General features: G+C 39.0%; 1 protein-coding gene across 2 annotated transcripts in view; it reads right to left on the bottom strand.

Annotated features, from left to right (window-relative positions):
- The window catches only part of LOC122563725 (angiopoietin-2), a 243,994-nt gene that overhangs the window by 82,233 nt on the left and 138,830 nt on the right, over nucleotides 1–22,931 (bottom strand). For both annotated transcript variants that reach the window (XM_043717869.2, XM_043717870.2), the window contains one exon: nucleotides 13,237–13,338. In XM_043717869.2, the coding sequence (XP_043573804.2) occupies nucleotides 13,237–13,338 (102 nt within the window). The remainder of the gene's footprint in view (nucleotides 1–13,236; nucleotides 13,339–22,931) is intronic.

Consider the following 22,931-nt stretch of genomic DNA (forward strand, 5'->3'; position numbering starts at 1 on the left):
TTATACACTTAATGGTAAGGTCCTAGGGAGTGTTCCTGAACTAAGAGACCTTGGAGTACGGGTTCATAGCTCCTTAAAAGTGGAGTCGCAGGTAGATAGGATAGTGAAGAAGGCATTTGGTATGCTTTCCTTTATTGGTCAGAGTATTGAGTACAGGAGTTGGGAGGTCATGTTGCGGCTGTACAGGACATTGGTTAGGCCACTGTTGGAATATTGCATTGCAATTCTGGTCTCCTTCCTATCGGAAAGATGTTGTGAAACTTGAAAGGATTCAGAAAGATTTATAAGAATGTTGCTAGTGTCGGAGGATTTGAGCTGTGAGGGGAGGCTGAACAGGCTGGGGCTGTTTTCCGTGGAGCATCAGAGACTGAGGGGTGACCTTATAGAGGTTTACAAAATCATGAGAGGCATGGATAGGATAAATGGACAAAGTCTTTTCCATGGGGTCAGGGATTCCAGAACTAGAGGGCATAGGTTTCGGGTGAGAGGGGAAAGATATAAAAGGGACCTAAGGGGCACTTTTTCACACGGAGATTGGTACATGTATGGAATGAGCTGCCAGAGGAAGTGGTGGAGGCTGGTACAATTGCAACATTTAAGAGGCATTTGGATGGGTATATGAATAGGAAGGGTTTGGAGAGATATGGGCCAGGTGCTGGCAGATGGGACTAGATTGGGTTGGGATATCCGGTCGGCATGGCCGGCTGGACCGAAGGGTCTGTTTCCATGCTTTACATCTCTATGACTCGAAGTAGGGTTCTTGTTACAATGGGGCATTCTGCTGAAATTGTGGATTAAAGAAAAATGAACAGAAGAGTTTAAATAAAATTTAGAAGAAAATAACACAACATCAACTGACATGAGTAATTTCACTGTACTAAAATAAAAATCACAGTTTTGGAAAAATGCAACAACAGGATCTAGGAAGCATGTTATCATGAAGGCAATCTACAATGAAAAGAAAACCGAGTGATCAGAAAGATGTTGAATAGTAACTCACTCAACCATTGTATTGTCAGAAACTGGACAAAGTAGATAGTATAGTTCACAGAGCAAAATAACTGTATGCCGTTATACATTATCATAGGCTTATTAACTAGAAGATCATGTTAGGCTTATGAGTAAGACCATTTATACATTGTTGAAAAAGTCATGTCTTCGAAGTAAAGTTTGTGTTATTTTTATACCAGCTGAACCAGATTCTTCAATTTGTTTCTAATGGTTCCAAACTATGTGCAGGATTGTACTTTGATCTATGTCCACAAGGAATCAAACCAAGATTGCTTAAGCATGTTATTTTTGTTTTGGACCCTCACAGATATTGGAAAAGAAAGACTTTTTAGCCAATCAATTTGGGTGATTCAAGACTCATTGAATAAAGAGTGTGCTGATAATTGCACCAACCACTTATAATTTCAGCAGATTGGAAACTATAAGTTAAGAGAGAATAAAATGTTTTTCAGTGTTAATATCATAATGGCATGCACACACAAACTGAATCTAATCAAAGTGATTCCATTTAAAGAGTATAAAGTCTTGGAACATTGTTGGACCTTCTTTGCCTCAAAACATAAGACACAATGATTGTTATATTATTAACTGAGTATTAATAAACGTATTGAGCTTTCCAAGTTCAAGCAATTGCAATTATATTCATAAAATAAAACCAATAATTAACAGAAGTAATTATTTTCATAGCTGGCTGGACAACTCAAGTAAAGGGAAGATCTTTTAGAACGGAGATAAGAAGAAATTTCTTAAGCCAGAGAGTTGTGAAAATATGGAATTCATTGCCACAGAAGGCTATGGAGGCTAGGTCATTGAGTATATTTAAGACTGAGATAGACGGGTTCTTGATTATCAAGGGGATTATCGGTTACAGGGAGAAAGCAGAAGAATGGGGTTGAGAAACATATCAGTCATGATTGAATGGCGGAGCAGATTGGATGGACTGAATGGCCTAATTTCTGCTCTTATGGCTTATGGTCTTATGGACAACTTTTCACACTGCAATATATATTAATAATGGCATTCTAATGTAATTGCATCTATATTCAAGAATGCAAAGCTTCTTCTCACATTAAATAAAACACATTTATTCTCAAAATTGAAATCCAGCAAATATATTTGAGTTCTTTTGAGTTTCCTTATGATTTTCTACTCCATTGGGTTATTGTCTCTGAATGTCATGGACATTCATAGTAAATTCTTAAGTAAATTCGCTGGGACCAGAGTATTTATGACCTTCCAGATGTCTGAAGATCTTATTCCAATATATAAAAGTGGCACGCTATGTAAACTGAGCCATTTGTATAAAATGCCCAAATTATTTAAAACAATCCAGAAAGGAGAGGTTGCAATCAATCTAGTGCAAAATGGATTCGTAGTATATCCTCAGCATATTATATATTGTGCTAGTTTTGATATTCCAATGACTTGGAAAACAAGGCCTACATTTTCATTACAACTCAATTAAAAGCAATAAGACTGGGAATCTCTGACAAAGGGTTTGAATAATTGTTCAATGAACTTCAGTGGAAGGAAGATCAAGCACAGTGAAAAATGACAACCGATTTGTTACAAACATAAAGATCAAATGTCAGCCCCCAAAGCATGTATGTTGCTCTATAGTGTCTTCTTGGGCTTTTATTCCTTCTTCAATCATTAAAGCAAGATAAATAGAAAACAAACAAAAAAACACACAGATAGTAGTTCCTGGGTTCTAAGGATTTTACTTCTTTGAAGTTCAAATAATTTATTTGCAGGAAACGTGAACAGTTTTATCACAATGGCAGACAAAAGAATAATAGTTTGCAGCTGTTGGTTACCTGATACAAAATAGTGTCATTTTTTGACACTTGAAAGAAGCTAAAAAAAAGCTTTCAACCAGATCATTTGTTGGGGTTGCTCATGAACAATGTATGTTTGTCTTCATTGATTCCTGAACAAAAGGTACCTGCCTCTCTCATATTCTACCAGTTTCCTAACCTCTGTTTAGAAGCGCAGTGAAGATGACAACCTTCATTTAACGCTGGCCAGTTTTGAAATTATAGCTTTAAAACAGAATTAATTGTTTATATTACAATGAAATATCTTAAAAGGGAAACAAAATCTTAGATAAATGTTAAAAACTGAAATAATTGCAGATTCTTTGAATCAGAAACAAAAACAGAAGTTGCTGGTAAAACCCAGCAGGTCTGGCAGCATCTATGAAGAGAAATCAAAGTTAATGATTTGGGTCCAATGACCTTTCCTCAGAATGGATCCTTCCCCAGTTCTGAGAAAGGGTCAGCGGATCGAAAACATTAACTTTGATTTCTCTGCACAGATGCTGCCAGACCTGCTGAGCTTTTCCAGCAACTTCTGTTTTTGTCTTCGAAAAAATTATGCTGTCTCTAAACATTTTTCAATCCTTTTTTCATTATCTTCCCTATGTTTTGGTTTTTCTCCATTACTTATCTTGATTAAAATATTCTATTCTAAAAAATAAATCTTAAATATTCAATTGTACAGTCATAGAAATGTATAGCACCAAAACAAACTCTTCAGTTCAAACTTGTCCATGCCGACCAAATATCCTAAATTAATCTAGTCTCATTTGCCAGCATTTGGCCCATATTCCTCTATACCCTGCCTATTCATATACCCATCCAGATGCCTTTTAAATGTTGTAATTGTACAAGCCCTCACCACCTCTCTGGCAGCTCATTCTGTACATGCATCACCCTCTGCATGAAAAAGCTACTCCTTAGATCCCTTTTACATTTTTCTCTTCTCACCCCAAACCTATGCCCTCTAGTTTTGGACTCTCCTTGTAAATCTTTTCTGAACTCTTTCAAGTTTCACAACATCCTTCTTATAACAGAGAGACCAGAATTGCATGTAGTAGCTCAAAAGTGGCCTAACCAATGTCCTGTAAAGCCACAACATGATCTTCCAACTCCTATCATCAATATACTGAACAATAAAGCCAAGAATACCAAATACCTTCTTCACTATCCTATCTACCTATGATTCTACATTCAAGGAGCTATGAACCTGCACTCCACAGTCTCTTTGTTCAGCAACTCTCCCCAGGACCTTACCACTAAGTGTATGAGTCCTGCAAGTCCTGCTCTGATTTGCCTTTCCAAAATGCAGCACCTCACATTTATCTAAATTAAACTCCATCTGCCACTTCTCAGCCTATTGGCCCATCTGATCAAGATCCTATTGTAATCTTAGGTAACCTTGTTCGCTGTCCAATACACCTCCAATTTTGGTGTCATCTGCAAACTTACTAACCATACCTCCTATGTTTGCATCCAAATCATTTATATAAATGATAAAAAGCAGTGGCCCCGGCATTGATCCTTGTGGTATATCACTGGTCACAGACCTCAGGTCTGAAAAGCAACCATCCTTCACCACCCTTTGTCTTCTATCTTTGAATCATTGCTGTATCCAAATAGGTTCTTCCTGTATTTCAGAGATCTAACCTTGTTTCCTAGTCTACTATTAGGAACCTTGTTGAATGCCTTACTGAAGTCTAAATAGCGTCCACTGCTCTGCCCTCACCAATTCACTTTATTACTTCTTCAAAAAACTCAGTCAAGTTAGTGAGTCATGTTGACTATCCCTAATTAGTCCTTGCCTATCCAAATACATGTAAATACTGTCACTCTGGAGTCCCTGCAACAACTTGTCCACCACCGAAGTCAGGCTCACCAGTCTATAGATCCCTGGCTTTTCTTTGCCACCTTTCTTAATAGCCAACCTCCAGTCTTCTGGCACCTCACCTGTGACTATTGATGATACAAATATCACAGCAAGGAGCCCGACAATCACTTCCCTAATTTCCCACTAAGTTCTTAACATTTTGTCTTGATTTCAGCCTGTGTGCATCAATAAGGATTGTTAACTCTGATTGATTGAAAAGGAACAACATTACTTAGCCTGTACACACAGAGCAGAGTTTAATTTAGATGAAGGAGATCCTGCATGCTAGCTGGAGAGCCATCTGTAAATCCTGTGTTTCTCTTTTCAAGAAAGCCTGCTGTATTGATTGAAACTCACACACAAAACTTAAACCACTCCATTGTGTAATGGCCTCAGTGACACCCAATAAGATTGACTAGTTCAGCAGCTTGGAGACCATGGCTGCTGTTGAGACCCAGGATAACCAATGAAAAGAGGGGAATAATGAGGTGAGGGTCCCATGGGATGAGGATGGGCATTAGTACCAAATGTAAACAGTGATTCTCAATAGGTCCAATCTTCCCTATGCCAGTTTTGTTCATAAGGCACTGAGTGCCTTTCTATGAGGAACTCCCATCCCAACCCAGAAGCAATCCTGATAGCATTTGTTTTTCGAGCTCCCCCCGTGATGCATTTCCCACCTGCTGCTGCTCTGTTTAACAACAGTGACAGTGGAGTGAACCCTTGACATTAATTAGAGCAGCAGGGTCATGACCCTCCCACTCAATTAAATACCATGCTAGTACCAAATCGATTGAGGGAGAAGACATTAAACTCAATGCACAAGTCCTAGATTCCCTATTGAGAGCACGGCTGTGCATCTCTCTTTTTATTACCATAGCTTGCGATTTGAAAATCCATGATAAGTGTTCGAGTAACTAAATGCATTATGAATGGTGAACACTGCTTGTTTATCACTTACAGGTAAAATATAGATGTTTATATTCCCTTGTTCTTGATTCATCCATGAGAGGAAACAGTTTCTTCCTACCTACTCTATCAGATGATAGAAGTTGCAATTTGATTTATGGCTTAACAAAGTGAACTTTTAGTGCCCCATATTTAATTCCACAGTGAAGTCAGGAGTAACAATAAAATTTGAACTATAATGTCCAGTAGCATATCTGGAAAACAATATTTTCATACTAAAAGGTATAGAAATATGACATGTGACATTGGCTCTGGATATTGGGTCTAATGAGACATTCAAGAGTTAGAAGGGTGGACTTTGTTTAGGCAAGGGTAAAATAGATATGGAGCAATGGAGCTAAGGTCTTTCAGCCATGTTTTTAAAGTATTATTTCATAATGTGGGTATTGCTAACAGGACTATCTCTACTTGAGCACATGCAGTTTACTCAGCTACTTCAGAGGACAGTTTGAGTTAACTACATTGCTGTGAATCTGGAGTTACACATAGGCAAAGTAAGAATGGCAGATTTCCTTCCTGAAAGAACACAAGTGAACCAGATAAGTTATGACAACAATTGATCACAGTTTCATGGCCAATATTTCATAACCTAACTTTAATTCCAGGTTTTATTAACTGAATTTAAATTCTGTCTGGTTCAATAGTGGGATTTAAACCCTTGTCTCCAGAACATTATCCTCGGATCCTGAAATCCTGTTATTAGCACTACACTCCTGGAGAATTCAATGGCAGGACAGGTTCAGGGAACTAAATGGCCTACTCCTATTGTGACATTGAAAGTCAATATGCTCAGCTTCTCCTCAAATGACATGATGTGAAGACTAATCTATGAGCTCTTGATGAATTCAAATGCAGACATTTAATTGTTTTTACTTTCATGCCTTATTCAGTTAAATAGAAGGCTGTTATTTATTCTCTTAAGCAGATTAATTCTTTTCTTTCTTTGCTTCCAGTCTGGTGTACATTACTGTCACTGAAGTAGCAGCTCAGGAGCCAAGGTTAACATTCTGGGAACATAGGCTAACACCTACTAGGGTGGGTAATGGTATTTATTTCAGATTTTATTACTTTGATGTAAAATGTAATGACCATGAAACTACTTTGTCCATAAAATTATTGCTAAAATCCATCATGTTCTTTAATGTAACTTAGGTCAAGAAAGGAAGAACATCGACATTGCCCACCTAGTCTTGTCTACGTATGCCTTCAGACCTGCAGGAATGTGCTTGATTCCTAACTGCCCTTTGAAAAGGCCCTGTGAACCAATCAGTTCAAGTATAATTAATAGTGGGCAACAAGGGCTTGCTTTGTCAGCAATGCCCATGCTCCATTGAAAAGTAATTCAAAACTTCACAATGTGAACCATCAGTGTCATTAAGCAGTGAGCTTTAGTACACATCTTAAAATGTTCATAAAGCACACAGAGGTTTTTTTCATAAAAAGAAACCAAACAACATAAAAGATAAGAACAGGTGATGACAACGTGGCTTGCTGAGCTGAGCATACTTCAGAGTTCAATGTGAGCATGCCAAATTTTGGGCATCCATTCCATTTCCAATCCATTCCAAATATCTCTTGATTCTCTGAGAGGCCAAAATTCTGTCTACCATAACCTGAAATATTTTGAATGAAGTCACAATGGCAGATCCACAACCCTTTAGTCCAGAGAATCCCAAAGATTCACAGTCCTTTGTGTGAAGCAATTTTACCATATCTCAGTCGTAAATGATAGCCCCTTACCCTCTGGTTTTTAATTCTCCTGGCTAGAGAATCTCTCTTGTCTAGCCTGTACATTATCTTCCAAGAATGTTCTAATATGGTTACCTTATATTCTGCAACATTTCTTAAAATATAGACTAGATTTATTCAGCCATTCAAAATAGGATGACCCTTTTGTCCCAAGGACCAGACTAATGAACTTTGTCTGACAAATCATTTGCTCTCTTAATTTGGAGCTGTGCCTGCCTGCTACTTTCTTGCTTACCTTGTATGAGCACACACAAGTCTCTTATAACATCAACATTTGCAAGTTTCATGCCTTTCAAACATATTCCACTTTTGCATTTGCGATCACTCCATTGGTCACAACATTCCAATTTCAAAATGCCCATATGTGCTTACTCTCTGCTTTCAGTCCATTAACTAATCTGCTATCCAACCTCTTATGATTATGGTCACAATAGAATATTAATTTTCAGCTTCCACCAACTGATTTTAATATTTGCGATCTTTTTTGGACTTCCATTAAAAAGAGCAAACTCTGAATTAAGATGGTAGGAGTGATTGCCTGACCAGGTTCAGCCAAGCTCATTAAATGATCAACAAACTACAATCAAATCAAACCAAAATTGACATTATTAAAGAAATGGTTTAGATCAATATCCCCTGCTTATTGGTTGATACATAACTTCTGAAACTTCAAATGTATTAGGCTGAAACTTGGCTCATGATTATCTTGCTTGAAACAAAAACAATAAGGTCAAACATGAGAATACACAAGTGAAATGTACCTCATGTAATGGCTTTTGGGCACCACAGGGAAAGAAAATAGATTTGCAACAGCAGATTGGGAGGCAATGGCCGAGTTATTGCTGGACTGTTTAATCCAGAGATCCAGATGATGTTCTGGGGACCTGAAGCTGACTTTGAATCCTGCCATGGCAGATGGTGGAATTTGAATTCAATAAACATCTGGAATTAAGAATCTAATGTTGACCATGACTCTATTGTTGATTGTTGGGAAAAACCCATCTGGTTCACAAATGTCTTTTAGGAGGGAAACTACCATCTTTACCTGGTCTGCCATACATGTGACTTCAGACCACAATAATGTGGTTCACTCTTAACTGCCCTCTGGGCATTTAGGGATGGGTATTAAATGCTACCTAGCCAGCAAAACTCTCATCCCATGAATGAATACATTTTTAAAAATACTCTCCCACAGTCCCTTTTCCTCTATTGATTTGGAGATGCCGGTGTTGGACTGGGGTGTACAAAGTTAAAAATCACACAACACCAGGTTATAGTCCAACAGGTTTAATTGGAAGCACACTAACTTTCGGAGCGACTCTCCTTCATCATCCTTCATTCTGATGAAGGAGCGTCGCTCCGAAAGCTAGTGTGCTTCCAATTCAACTTGTTGGACTATAACCTGGTGTTGTGTGATATTTAACCTTCTCCTCTCAGTGTCTTAGAGACAACACATGATGAAAAATAAATTGGAGAAATACTGTTCATCAAAAACTCAAAGAAATCTATAAGATTCACTGCTGTTGAAGAAACAAGTAATCAAGAAAACAACCATGGTCTCAGGAATAAACTTACACCTTAAGGACTCGAAGGATTTTTTAATATGCTTAGTCTTGCTCTTCCACTTGGTATTCAACAGTCAGCCTTTTTATACTTGATATCTTTTTGTGCATCTGTTTGCTTGATAGAATCCTTAGAATCCTTACAGTGTGAAAATAGGCCATTTGGCTCAACATGTTCACACTGATTCTCCAAAGAGTATCCCACTCAGACCCATCCCTCTCCACTATCCCTGTAACCCTACATTTCCTACGGCTAACACACCTAACTAACACATCCCTACACATAACCTACACAATGGGGCAGTTTTACATGGGCAATCCACCTACATGCATATCTTTGAACTTTGGTAGGAAATTGGAGCACCTTCCAGAAACCCATGCAGACTTGGGGATGTGCATGGGTTTTTCCACAGAGTTACAAAGGAATGTAATTCATGTTCTACCGCTCAATTAAATGTTACAACTGGACCTTTCTTTTGATCTGGAAAACTGATGTGAGATATAATTACGTTCTAAAAGGAATTTTAAAACTTTGTTGCTTCCAGCTGAGAAGGTTAAAAACAGGGAGCTGATTTGAACTCCTCATCTAGTTGTAACAACACTAATCTATTTAGATTAGATTACCTACAGTGTGGAAACAGGCCCTTCGGCCCAACCAGTCCACACCGACCCTCCGAAAAGAAACCCACCCAACCCCATTTCCCTCAAACTAATGCACCTAGCACAATGGGCAATTTAGCATTGTCAATTCATCTGCCCTACACATCTTTGGACTGTAGGAGGAAACCCGCACAGATACAGGGGGAATATGCAAACTCCACCTGGGACCCTAGTGCTGAGAGGCACAGTGCTAACTGCTGAGGCACTGTGCTGTCCCGTGCTTATTACTTCAACTCCATGAGCCTTGATCTCGTCTGTTAACATTTATATGTCACCTGATCGAATTCCTTTAGACAATCCAAATATGCTAGATTTGTATCTATCCTATTAGTTACATGCTTTTAAAAAGTTCTGATATTGTTCCCTTTTGCAAAATCATGTTGACTTATTTCTGATCACACTATGCTTTTATAATTAAATGTAATTATATAATTACATTAATTCTTAATCATAGATTGCTAATTTCCGAAAGACTGATGTTAAGTTAACTGACCTGTTGTTCCTCGTCACTTGCACTGTCATTTCTTCAATGGCAGTGCGTTTTGTACTGATTTGCAATTCGTTGCGACTGTTCCAAGATCAAAGGAATTTTGAAAAACAGTAGTGCATCCACTGTTCCTGCATCAATCTCTTTCAAACATTCGGATGTAGGCCGTCAGATCATGAAGGTTTTACTGGAGTTTAGTCCCTTGACTTTCTCAGTTGATGTTCAATATTTTAAATTCCTCACTCTTATTCACCCCTGCACTAATCTTTATTTTTCCTTTGCCCAAAAGCGTGATAGTGGATGGTTTTAACTTTTGAAATATAGAACTTTTCTTGAAATAATTTTCAGTAAGATTATGATGTCAAACTTCATCACATTCAGTGAGTGACCCATGTTTTCAAAGTTGTTTTGAATTCATATCCAACACCTCTGACAGGAAATTTCCCTACATCCAAAATTGATAACATAAGCAACACAGTCATGAGTATATTATATTTGATTGAAAGATAATCTTGTGAAAATAGATGCTGACCTTTGGCATTTACCTTGCTCCATTTACCTGCTCTAAGGAAATATATAATATTGGATGGAGTAGTTCGACAGAAGCATCTCACTAATCGGCATTATTCTTTCAAGTGTCCATATGTTAACCAGTTCTTTTAAGCAGTTGAGTAGGATGTCCACAGAAGGGAAATGGCATCCTTCCAAATTGATATAGACTGGAACAAAAAACCCAGGTAATGTGCCACCTTCCCAAATCAAGTAGAGTTTAGGCAAGAAGATAAGTTTGAATGTTATATTTTGAGCTTCATTGTGGTTAATCAAGGTAAGAGAGCTGTGAAGGACCAGAGAAAGAAGCTTTGGATTTTTCTATATAATCAACCTCCACAATCAAAACTAGTACCTTTTTATTTAGAACTAACACTAGATATTTTCCTGACAAGAATGTATTACCACCATAGAAAAACCTTTGAAGGTAATTGGTCATTAACACATAGATATTTCTCAATTGTGTAAACTGGGTATGGAATTGGTGTGTGCCTGTTGATATCATTGCTTGTCTCTGACATTGAGAGAGAGAGCAAAATACATCCATTGAAATTAATGAAAACATTTCTCTAATGCTATTTTTCACATTTTTACAGGGTGGGAATAAATTCTTCTTTCTCTGGGATGTAACCAAAAATAACTACAATGTCTACCAGAATACATGTGAATATCAAACTCAACCACAAATATGCGGAGAATGCAACTGTGGCTCATTTACTAGTAAGAGAATATGCTTTACGGACTCTGCCTAAAATGGGAAATCATGAACCACTCCACAACCATCCCCAACCCCCATCCTCCACCTCCAACTCCCAGCAAGTTTTTTGTCTTCCTTGGAGGTCTTTCACAAATCCTCAACACATTCCTACAGAGGGGGTGTGATAGATTAATACCAAATATAAAACACACAATCTCAATTCAAAAGAACAAAAGAACTGAGTGAAGCCAAACCCCACCCTTGGAATTTACCTCAGACTGACTGGCGATTTTGCTTTATAATTTCTAAGCTACCTTCCATCGGTCCAAGATACTTGACAGCTCATAAATTATTTCTGAAGCATTGTATGTTTGACAAACACCAAGCAGCTAATATGCTGACAACATTCAATTTCTCTCCATGTCTGCCTGGCCAATGGGAGAAATGATTAAAAAAAGATTCTAAAAAATTCTGAACTTGTTTCAATGTGGAATAAATACTAGCCATGACACCTGGATACCCCAAAAATGTTGCACAGTCTGTCAGGATCTATAAATAGAACAGACAAGTTTACATTTTAGGTGTGCACCCTGCATCACGACTGGGAAAAAAATCTAAATAACACCATTGAAAAAAAACGTAAAATGAACCGGATGAAAAAGCAAGTAAATTTTCCCATTGCTTTCCTTACTCATAAATACATTTCTCCTTCAGTTGTCTTCATGGCATGGTGGCTCAGTGGTTAGCACTGCAGCCTCACAGTGCTAGGGACCCAGATTTGATTCCAGCCTCAGGCGACTGTCTGGGTGAAGTTTGTAAGTTCTCTCCGTGTCTGTGAGGGTTTCCTCCGGGTGCTCTGGTTTCCTCCCACAATACAAAGATTGCAGGTTCAGTGAATTGGCCATTCTAAATTGCCCATAGTGTTAGGTGCATTAGTCAGATGGAAATGGGTCTGGGTGGGTTACTGTTCTGAGGATCGGTGTGGACTTGTTGGGCTGAAGGGCCTGTTTCCACACTGTAGGGAATCTAATCTTAATCCTGTTCCTTTCTGACATTGTCCATTTATATATTCCACAGTTCTAATGAAGGCTGTCAAAATTGACTAGAAGGTTGTTACAGATCACTCTGCTATAACGCTACAGTTGCGTTCCTCTGCAACCTCGCGCTACGGAAAATCATGCTATTGAAAATCGCTATAGAAAATCGTGCTGTAGAAGGGTCATAGGTCAAGAAGATATTTCCTCTAATGGGTGAATCTAAGACTAAGGTTCACTATTTAAGTTTTGGTGCATACACTTACGCCAGGGGTTAATCAATTTTGTTCTTTCCGAGGGTCATGAGTCGTTGGAACTCTCTGCCTGCAAAAGCCAACTGAGGCGGAGTTCTTGGAAATTTTTAAGGGAGAAGTGGATAGATTCTTGTTAAGCAAAGGATTGAAAGCTGATCTGCAGCAGACAGGAATGTGTATTCAAGGTTACAATCAGATTGAACATTATTGGATTAAAGGTTTGAGCAGGATGAGAGGTCTATTCCTGCTTCTGATTCGTATGTCTCTTGCACAAAGTCTGCAACTGGGTGCAATTAATTGAAACTCACAATGGAGATTAATACCTGCTGTGCCTGGTTTTATTATATCTGGTTGGCATGAATGAGTTGGACCAAAGGGTCTGTTTCCGTGCTGTACATCTCTATGCCTCTATGATTCTAGGTGGATCCCATACTTGGCCTTAGGGCATTTTCTTTTGATGCAAATAAATACAGATTACTTTCTCATGCCAATATTGAGAGAAAAGCATTTGATTTTGATATTGTTGCTTTCAAATTCAGAAAGTTATTTTTTAAGTCAAAAGTGAAATGCTTCTTACCAGTTTATATTCTTTCCAGTCACGGTGAAAGTCTATGTTCCCATTTTCACGATGCTGGAAGATTGTCCATCCTCCTCCATTGATCTCCATATCACAGAACACCTACAAAGAAGAAATGGGAGGTAGTCATGCAAATAATTTCTGCTGGCATTTTAAAAGGAGCTTCTGAGTAATTTTTAATTGCTTCCATAGCACATCCTTCATTCTATTGGTTTCCACATGTAATTAATGCAGATTGCTTTTTTTTTTGAATTTTCAACCTCATTTTAATGCATCTCCATCAATTCTGATATGGTCTTCAGCCAACGATTGGTCAAATTCAATATGTTACTTGATAACATTATCTGGCATCATTTGTTCTCAAACAATAAATTATGACATGAAAATTATTGAGAAATAAAGATGATTTTATTTCAAAAATTACAATGAGTGATTAACTTCATTGTTTTTCACTTTTCTGACAGGGCATCATGAAGTTATTGCAATGTAATAGTGATCTACCTAAGGGCAGGCCTTCTGCAGTGAAAATAGCCCATCATTCAGACACTGTTAAACTACCCCCAACCTTTGGTTTATGGGCGGCACGGTGGCACAGTGGTTAGCACTGCTGCCTCACAGCGCCAGAGACCCGGGTTCAATTCCCGACTCAGGCGACTGACTGTGTGGAGTTTGCACGTTCTCCCCGTGTCTGCGTGGGTTTCCTCCGGGTGCTCCGGTTTCCTCCCACAATCCAAAAAATGTGCGGGTCAGGTGAATTGGCCATTCTAAATTGCCCGTAGTGTTACGTTAAAGGGGTAAATGTAGGGGTATGGGTGGGTTGCGCTTCGGCGGGTCGGTGTGGACTTGTTGGGCCGAAGGGCCTGTTTCCACACTGTAAGTAATCTAATCTAATCTAATCTAATCTAATCTAATCTACCCAGCTCATTCTTGTCCCATTGACATCCAGTCTCTGAAATTTGATTATTTCTACTCTAGTTTGACCAATGGCATTTCCTATTACCATCCCTTTAGAGTAAGAACTAGTGGAATGTAGATTTTAGGTCTATGTAAGAGAGGTTTAATAATTAACTTGTCAGTGTTTCTGGAGCCATGATTTTCCAACCAGTATGTGTGAAAGAGCAACTCCTGAATGATAATGGGAATTTGTATGGATTGTGAAAATTTTATGATTGAAATTAGTAAATATTGAAAAGCTTTAGCATGCTTTTAGTTTTGAAGAAACAAGATTTTTATTGTTGCTTTGGAGACAAACCCATAGATTGGATAGCCCTTTCATGGTAGTTCACAGGAGGCATGGTTGAGGTTAGATGTATAAACAGTTTGTCTTGCAGAAGGAAGTTTTAGTTCAGAACAGCTAGGAAATATGTTACCTCAGTGTAAGATGCTACTTTGAAAAGTATAGACCAGAAGTGTTTGGTTAGAGCTCTGAAGGAGTTATTCAAAGCTAAGGAAATTTAAGCTCAGCTATATGAGTAATCAAGGAAAAGACTATCAAATATTCAGGACAAGGAAATTAAAGAAATTGTTATGTCAAACTTATAGACATGACAGAGAAGAGAACTCTCTCTGAGTACTGTAAAGTGATGGTGTAGGAATAAATGGGATTTTGTTCAGCCGTGTTTTGAAATGTTTCAAATTGATTTACATATGAATAGCTTGATACGTTTGATTTTATCTTTATTCTTTTTGTACAAGAGCTTCTGTTTTACCAATAAAACCAAACCTGTAGCATTGCAAACTTGTTTCAATAATCATGATTTGGAGATGCCGGTGTTGGACATTTTTTAGATTAGAATCAATCTAAACATCAGGTCATAGACAGAGAACACAGGGGGCTAACACCTTCAACATATTGTCTAGCTATCACCATTGTTAACAGCTAACCCGAGAATGCAACTTTAAAAAAAGGTTTTGTGATTTACACATGAAAGAAGTGAAACTATCACTGTATTCGAACAGATGAAAGGCTTAACAGACAATCAATTTTTCAATGTATAATTTCAGTTACATCACACTGCAAATTTTTGCTATAAATTCTGTGTTACGATCGAGCCCTCCACTATCACCTGATGAAGGAGCGTCACTCCGAAAGCTAGTGTGCTTCCAATTAAACCTGTTGGACTATAACCTGGTGTTGTGTGATTTTTAACTTTGTTTCAGTAAAAGATCACCATGTTAAAAATTTAAAAGAAATCTGTCGAGCTAGATTTCATTCTGGGGTCTAACTTGTCCAGCAGTAGCATCAAAGGAGCACTATCCCCTAAATGTTTCTCAATATTCAATTAATCTACTTGGCCCATCTCATCGCAAAGAAAGATGTTCAGCAATGTCTTCATTCCTTTTGCACTGGACACAATATGCGTAGGAAATTCTCTTAAGCACAAGCGAGGACCTTTGCTAGTCCTTACACTATCACTATCCCAATCAAAATGTGAAATTAAAGTCGTCCATGATAACTGCTGTATGATCCTTCCATCTTTAAGTAATTTCCTTGCAGATTTGTTCCTCTAGATCCTTCCCACTAGCCAGTGGACTTTACATTATACAGAGCAATATAATTGCACCATTACTATTCCTTAGCTTTAGCTGCTTCAATTCTATCTTGGAAGCCTCCAAAAATCCTCTTTTCCCAGTACTGTAATGATCTCCTCAAGCTGAAATGCCACCTTCCTCCTTTTTATTTCTTTGCTATCTTTTCTGAACACCTTGTAACCAGGAATATCTAACACCTAGATCTGTCTTTCTGAAAACTATCTACCACAGAGCCAGTCCCAATGCCCCAGGAGTCTAAAGCCCTCTCTCAAGCACCATTTTTCTGACCAAACATTCAACTGCTGATTCTTCCTATTCCTCCACTCACTTGCACATGGAACTTGAAGGATCCTGGAACTTTGGAGGTACTGCCTACTAATTATTTTACTGAGCTCCCTAAATTCTGATTGTTGCACTACATACTCCTTCTTAGTTATGCCATTAGTTCCAGTGCAGAGCATGACCTCTGACTGTTCATCTTCCCGAAAAGAATATCCTGAAGCCATTCTGTGATGGCTCTGACTCTGGCACTACGGAGGTAACAAACCACCTTGGAGTCATGTTGATGGCTGCAGGGATGTGTGTCTGTTTCTCTAATTAAAGAAAATCCCCAACCAGTACGAGGCTTACAAACTTCTTCCCTGCCACCTGAACAGCTAAGCCAAATATAGTGCCATGGGATTGGCTCTTGCAACACTCCTTCAAAGATTCAATTTCCCGAGAATGGAAAACTGATTAGTGAGCAAGCTGTATTAACTGTCCTTTTCCCATGGTCTGCCTCATGGCAGTCACCAATGCTCTGGCAGCTTGCCCCTAACATGCAGTTACACTTCTCTTTGCTGTACTTTGCTGTCTGTTAATTGCAAAACATTTTTTTTCTCAGTAATAGAACAATGAATGCATCTCAAAACATTTAATAAACTATAAAGCACTTTGGTTTGTCATAAAAGGTGCTGTACAAATGAAAGGAGTCTTGTACTAGAAACATAAACATAGAAACAATAGTAAATGGGAGCAGGAGTAGGCAAATGGCCCTTCAACCCTGCTCTACCAATCAATATGACAATGGCTGATCACCACTTTCTTCACATAACTTTGATCTCTTTAGCCCTGAGAACTTCTTCTTGAAAACATGAAATGTTTTGGCCTCAATCACTTTCTGTAGCAGCGAATTCCACGGGCTCACTACTCTCTGGGTGAAGACATTTCTCCTCAACTCAGTGTGAAATGGCCTGTGTCGTATCCTTAGACTGTGACTGATGGTTCTGGACATCCTCCTGACTTTACTCTGTCAAGGAGAAAGTGAGGACTGCAGACGTTGGAGGTCAGAGTCAAAAAGTGTGGCACTGGAAAAGCACAGCAGGTCAGGCAGCATCCGTGGAGCAGGAGAGTCGACATTTCGGGCATAAGCCGTTCATCAAGAATGTCTAGTCCTGTTTAAATTTTATAGGTTTCTATGAGATCCTTCCACATTTTTCCAAATTCCAGTGAATATAATCCTAACCAACCCAGTCTCTCTTCAGACCTCAGTCTTGCCTTTCTAAGGAATCAATTGGTAAACCATTGTTCCTGACCCTTCATAGTCAAAACATCCTTCCTCAGATAAGGAGACCAAAACAGCAATATTCCAAATATGGTCTCATCAAGGCCCTATACAAGTGCAACAAGGCATCCCTGCTCTTCTACAGATTGTATCTCCAAGAAGGCCAACACGTTATTTGCCTTCTTCACTGTCTGATTCACTTCTTCACTTACTACCAGCAGCTGCTGTATAAGGATACCCAATTGTCATTGGACTACCCCCTTTCTCAATATATCACAATTCGGATAATAATCTGCCTTTCACATGATACATCATTTGCAATGCATTTGCCCACTTACTCAACTGTGATGCAGCAATGTTGATGCATTGTCATGTTGTTAATACAACAGAATATGTTTTTAGTGCTCCTGTAATTAGTCTGGGGAGGATTGTGAAATGTGTTGTAAATTGTCTTAATGCTTTCTCATGTCCCTGTCATCAGCCAATGGAGGTGACAAAGTTGCAATAGAAACAGCATTAATGCTCACTCATGAATCTGTTGTTAGGCAGTGGAAAAGTTCAAGATAAATTAAAAGAGTTACTGCTCTCCTGTGCTGCCCCACCATTAATCAGAAAACTGTGGAGTGAAGCTTTAGAAATTATTTTTACAGCTGTTCAATTTAATTCATTGCTTGAAAGTTAATTTGTTTATCGTCAATGGATGTTCTTAAGATTGGTAATCAGTGCTTATTCGTTAATGTACTTAGAAACTAAATGTTCTTTCTTTTCTCATTTGAATTCCTTTTATCTTTTACCTACAGTTACCTCATGGGAATGTTCACTTTGTTACCTATAATTACTTAATAAGCTGTCAAGTTAGAAGTCATGGGAAGCATTCTTGTACCAGTTGTAAGTTATTTCACATCCAGCATGATCCTATTTTTATGACTACAGTAATTGTGAAACCCAATTTAATTTTCTTCGTCTGACTGAACTGGGTATGCATAAATATCTCACATGCCTTCAATTAAGATTTGCTTCAACCTCAGAGCTGAGTGGTACTGGTGATCTGACAAAAAGCAGGTCCATGCTCCATACCTCATGGTCTTCTGTTTCTTCTTCAATTCCTCATAGGAGCTTTCTATTTTCAATCCAAGTTTTTCTAACAACACTGTTCTGCTTTCTCCTTTTGGTCTGCATTCCTCTAATCTTCATTCAATCATCTACTTCAGCAAGTTTTCATGCCTTAGAATGTGGCTTCTTGCCTTTGTTTGATGACATTGACTAATGACCCTTTGCCGTCATCATGAGAAGTGCTTCACTGCTTTGATGTTCTCTCCAGCTGACCCACTCCATCTTTATCCAGAACCACATTTCACAACTGTGCAGTTTTTAGATGTCTACTGTGCTGCTTTGGTCAATGATGATCAAAATCATTTTGATGTAACACACAGGTGCATTATTCACAACATTATGAGAGAAAAAGAACTGAAAATGCAGGTTAATTAATAAATAATTTGTATCTCTGCTTCATTCCTTTGTCCTACTATTCTTCTATTCCTAAAAATTAGTTCAAATAGGGAAAAAGTGCTTTCAGGTACAACTTGAAACCACACAGACTGAAGATCATTAGTTTAAGTACCAGCCTACATTGACTTATGCTCCACTACAGGCATGACAGTCTTAGTGGCCTACTTCTGCTCCTTACAAGTTCTGTGATTCTGGACATGGTGTTACCAGGTGAGGAAAGACAATATGGACCTTAACTCTCTCAAATGGAAGTATTTAGCAGTGGTTCCCTGCTGCTGGTCTCTATTCAGTGTCTCCTGTCTGCAATTTTAATCAATGTTGGAGTTAGCTGGTGATAATGTAGTCAACAGCCCTGCATTAAATTGTCAGCAAATTTCAGTAGGAAACTACATCCACATTTTAATCCCACACCCATCCATTCTGGATTAGATGTTTCAGACCCTTTCCAACCTTCCTGACACAATACAGCAACATTGAGCTTCCTAAGTCTTCAGAGCCACTTTTCATTAAGAAAAGAAAATAATATTTCTTCATATTCCTAACTGGTGCTTTATTGGTGGTGGATAGGTTTTGAGGAGTCAGGAGGTGAATTCCCCACCACAGAATTCTCAGTCTTTGACTTGTTGTAGCTCGCGTGTGGTTAGAGTGGGATTAAAATGTGGTTGTAGTTTCCTACTGAAATTTGCTGAAATTTAATGCCGGGCTGTTGACTACATTATCACCAGCTAACTCCAACATTGATTAAAATTGCAGACAGGGTTTTATTTTTTATTGAGTGCAGTAAGCAGCCCTCACTGAGATGATGGCATGCAGACTTTGCTGGGGGACAAAAGCAGCAGGTGTATATGAGCAGCACTGTGTGTTACACAACATCCTGAATTTGAACTGTATCATTTGCCCTTCACTGAAATTGTATTAAATTCCATGAGTGTGAAATCCATCATCCTGATTTTTAGATACATGGGTTGCAATTTGCAGCGTAACTGTGGATCCCCTGTTTTACACCCCACTGACATTATCCAAATCATCAGATGCTACCTCAGATTTCTTGCTTTCAGGCATTAAAGAAATGCTACTAGCTCCCATAACATCCTTAAGAGGAAGAGCAACAGCATTGATGAAGAAATTGCTTATGGGACACTGATCCCATCAGCTTAGGTGTCAGCTGTACTCCTAACTCAGAGATTAGTGTAGACTTCGGATCAGAATTCATTGAGTTACCTGAGTATGAATGGGATCCAGCCAGGTCAGGAGGCAAGGACGATTCATTTGCCACATCATCAGGGGATGAAATGACTGATGTGTTCTGTTACAGAGGAGTCAGATAATGGCATTGTTGGGACAGAATACAGGAGAGCTGATCAGCTTGGATATATAGATGCTGAGGCCATTCATTAACTTGCCAGTCAGCTTCCTATCACTCTAGGAATGTAACTCCAAGCTGGCAAAGGGAGTGGTGCAAAGTTTTCCCCCTGTGTTCCATTTCCCCATGGTGCTATCAATGCAGCTGTCAAAGACACTGTCAATGTAGCTCCCATCTCCACCTTCTCTGTGTGGGCAGATCTCTGTATCCTCTTCCTTCCTTGTGACAATGGGGCAACATTTTCTGGAAAATGCACCAAAATATATTCAAAAACACTCCTGAGTAATTTCAAATGCTTTCCAGTGGGAAAACAAAGTTCCAACTGCTTCATAAGCTGCAGTCAGGGTGTTTCAATAATGTGACTACAGGCTTTATCTCACTTCTTCACACTTTCATGTTCACTGTTGGAGAACATGATGTGGAGGTACCAGTGTCGGACTGGGATGGACAAAATCAGAAGTCACATGACACCAAGTTACAAGCCAACAGGCTTGACATCACAAGCTTTCGGAATGTTGCTCCTTCATCAGTTGAAGTGGTGAAATACTGGAAAAGCCAACATGTCAAAACCTGTGCTACTCAATTTTGGTAACCTTGTATCAGATATATTGTAGGAACAATTTACTGCAGATGCTAGAGTCTATACTGAAAAGCATTGTCCTGCTATTCTCATATTCTGATCACCTGCACTCTTGATTGAACCAGATTAATCCTGTGGCTTGATGGTAATGGTTGAGTGGGGGATATGCCAGGCCATAAGGTTGCAGATCATGCTGGAGTACAGTTCTGCTGCTGTTCATGGCCCACAGCGCCTCATGGATACCCAGTCTTGAGTTGCTAGATTAGTTTGAAGTCTGTCCCATTCAGCAGGGTGATAGTGCCACACAGCACAATGGAGGTTATTCTCAATGTGAAGGCGGAACTTCATCTCCACAAGGACAGTGAGGTGGTCACTTTTATCTATACTGTCATGGACAGATGCTCCCGCAGCTGGCAGATTAGTAGTAATGAGTCAAGTGTGTTTCTTCCTCGTGTTGGTTCCTTCACCACCTTCCGTAGACCCAGTCTAGCAGCTATATCCTTTAGGACCCAATCAGCTCGATCAGTAATGCTGCTGCCGAGCCATTCTTGGTGGTGGACATTGAAATTCCCCACCCAGAGTACATTTTGCACCCTTGCCACCCTCAGCGTTTCTTCCAAATGTTGTTCTACATGGAGGAGTACTGATTCTTCAGCCGAAGGAGAATGGTATGTGGTAACCATTAACAGGTTTCCTTGCCCATGCTTAACCTGAAGCCATGAGACTTCATGGGGTCCAGAGTCGATGTCAATGACTCCCAGGTCAACTCCTTCCTGACTGTATGCCACTGTGCTGCCACCTCTGCTGGGTCTGTCTTGCCGGTGGGATGGCAGATTTCCTTACCTAAAAGACATTAGTTAACTAAATGGGTTTTTCCGACAATCAACAATGGTTTCATGGCCAACAGTCAACTCTTAATTCCAGATATTTTGCTGTGATCTCCAGCACTTTTTGTCAGATATATTAGTTGTTCTATGTCAGGATAGCACTGCTTCCATGTCCCAGAAAGCAGCTATCTATCTTTTATTGAAGAATATGACTTGAACAACACAGGCAGTGGCCTGTGACAATGTCAGTGCTAGCAAATTATGGTAAGTCTTCACACCATCACTGAAAGTTACACAGTGTGAATGAGTTCCTTGGTTTTAAGCACCAAATATATTTCAGCCAAATGTCCTTTGGTAATTTAAGCAGGGCAATGTTACATTATTAAGTATTCAAGAATTCCATAATGTAAGTCATAAAACAAAACTCTTTAGAAGATTAGTCTACACTCCACTTTGAAATGTGGAAGCTACTAAAATTAGAAATATTGATCTGTGCTGAACAGATTTATGTTTAATGTATGATAATACCTATTAGGAGTATAGATACTTTACATGCATTATGTAGAAAGTTTCCTGGCTTAGGGATGACTGTATAAAGCGTTCCTCTCATACTTCAAGTGATTCCTATGGTCAATTTGGTGCAGAAATCGGAAAATAATGGACGTTCAGCATGAGCCTGTGACAGTAGCATATGACCGACTGCAGAGTCTGAATTCACACCAGTGTGAAAACCACCCCAACAATGGTTTGAAGCTGACACTAGCTCAGAAGCACTGCTGTGCAAACACAGCTGGAAAAAAAAGCCCCTGCTTTGTTGCCAGGCAACCAACTTTTATCTTTTTGGTCGAAGACCATTCATAGTTACACCAGTATCTTGTGCATCGTGAGGCTGATGACTCTGCTCTGTAGGTGTTTCCATGGTTAAAGCTCCTGATTTCAGAGTAACTCGGCAAATCTAATTTTAGAATTGGGTGTGCAGTGGTGTTAGCTTACAGATATTAAACTCAATGCTGAACTAATAAATGGCTTAAAAATCATGTAGCACTTCGAACTGATCCTCAAAGCATTAGGTTTATGGTTGAAGCCTTAAAAAGAAGATTGATTCAATTACATAGCTCCTCAGTACAAAAACAGAAACAATTTTGGTTCAATTGCTTCTCAGCAACACTTTCCTCTCATCTTGTAATCTTCCACACCCCCTTTCCCAATTTTGTTCTGTATAGTCAGTTTATAGAGATTTTTTTATAAGATATCCATTGTTTGGTGGTACACTTTCTTCAGTCTCTGTATGCTTCAGACCACCTCCAGATGAAAAACCAGTCTGCCAACACTACCCTGTGT

Source organism: Chiloscyllium plagiosum, unplaced genomic scaffold (assembly GCF_037043375.1).
Source record: "Chiloscyllium plagiosum isolate Xiang-an unplaced genomic scaffold, Cpla_swu_hap1 HiC_scaffold_30, whole genome shotgun sequence".
Lineage (NCBI taxonomy): Eukaryota > Metazoa > Chordata > Chondrichthyes > Orectolobiformes > Hemiscylliidae > Chiloscyllium > Chiloscyllium plagiosum.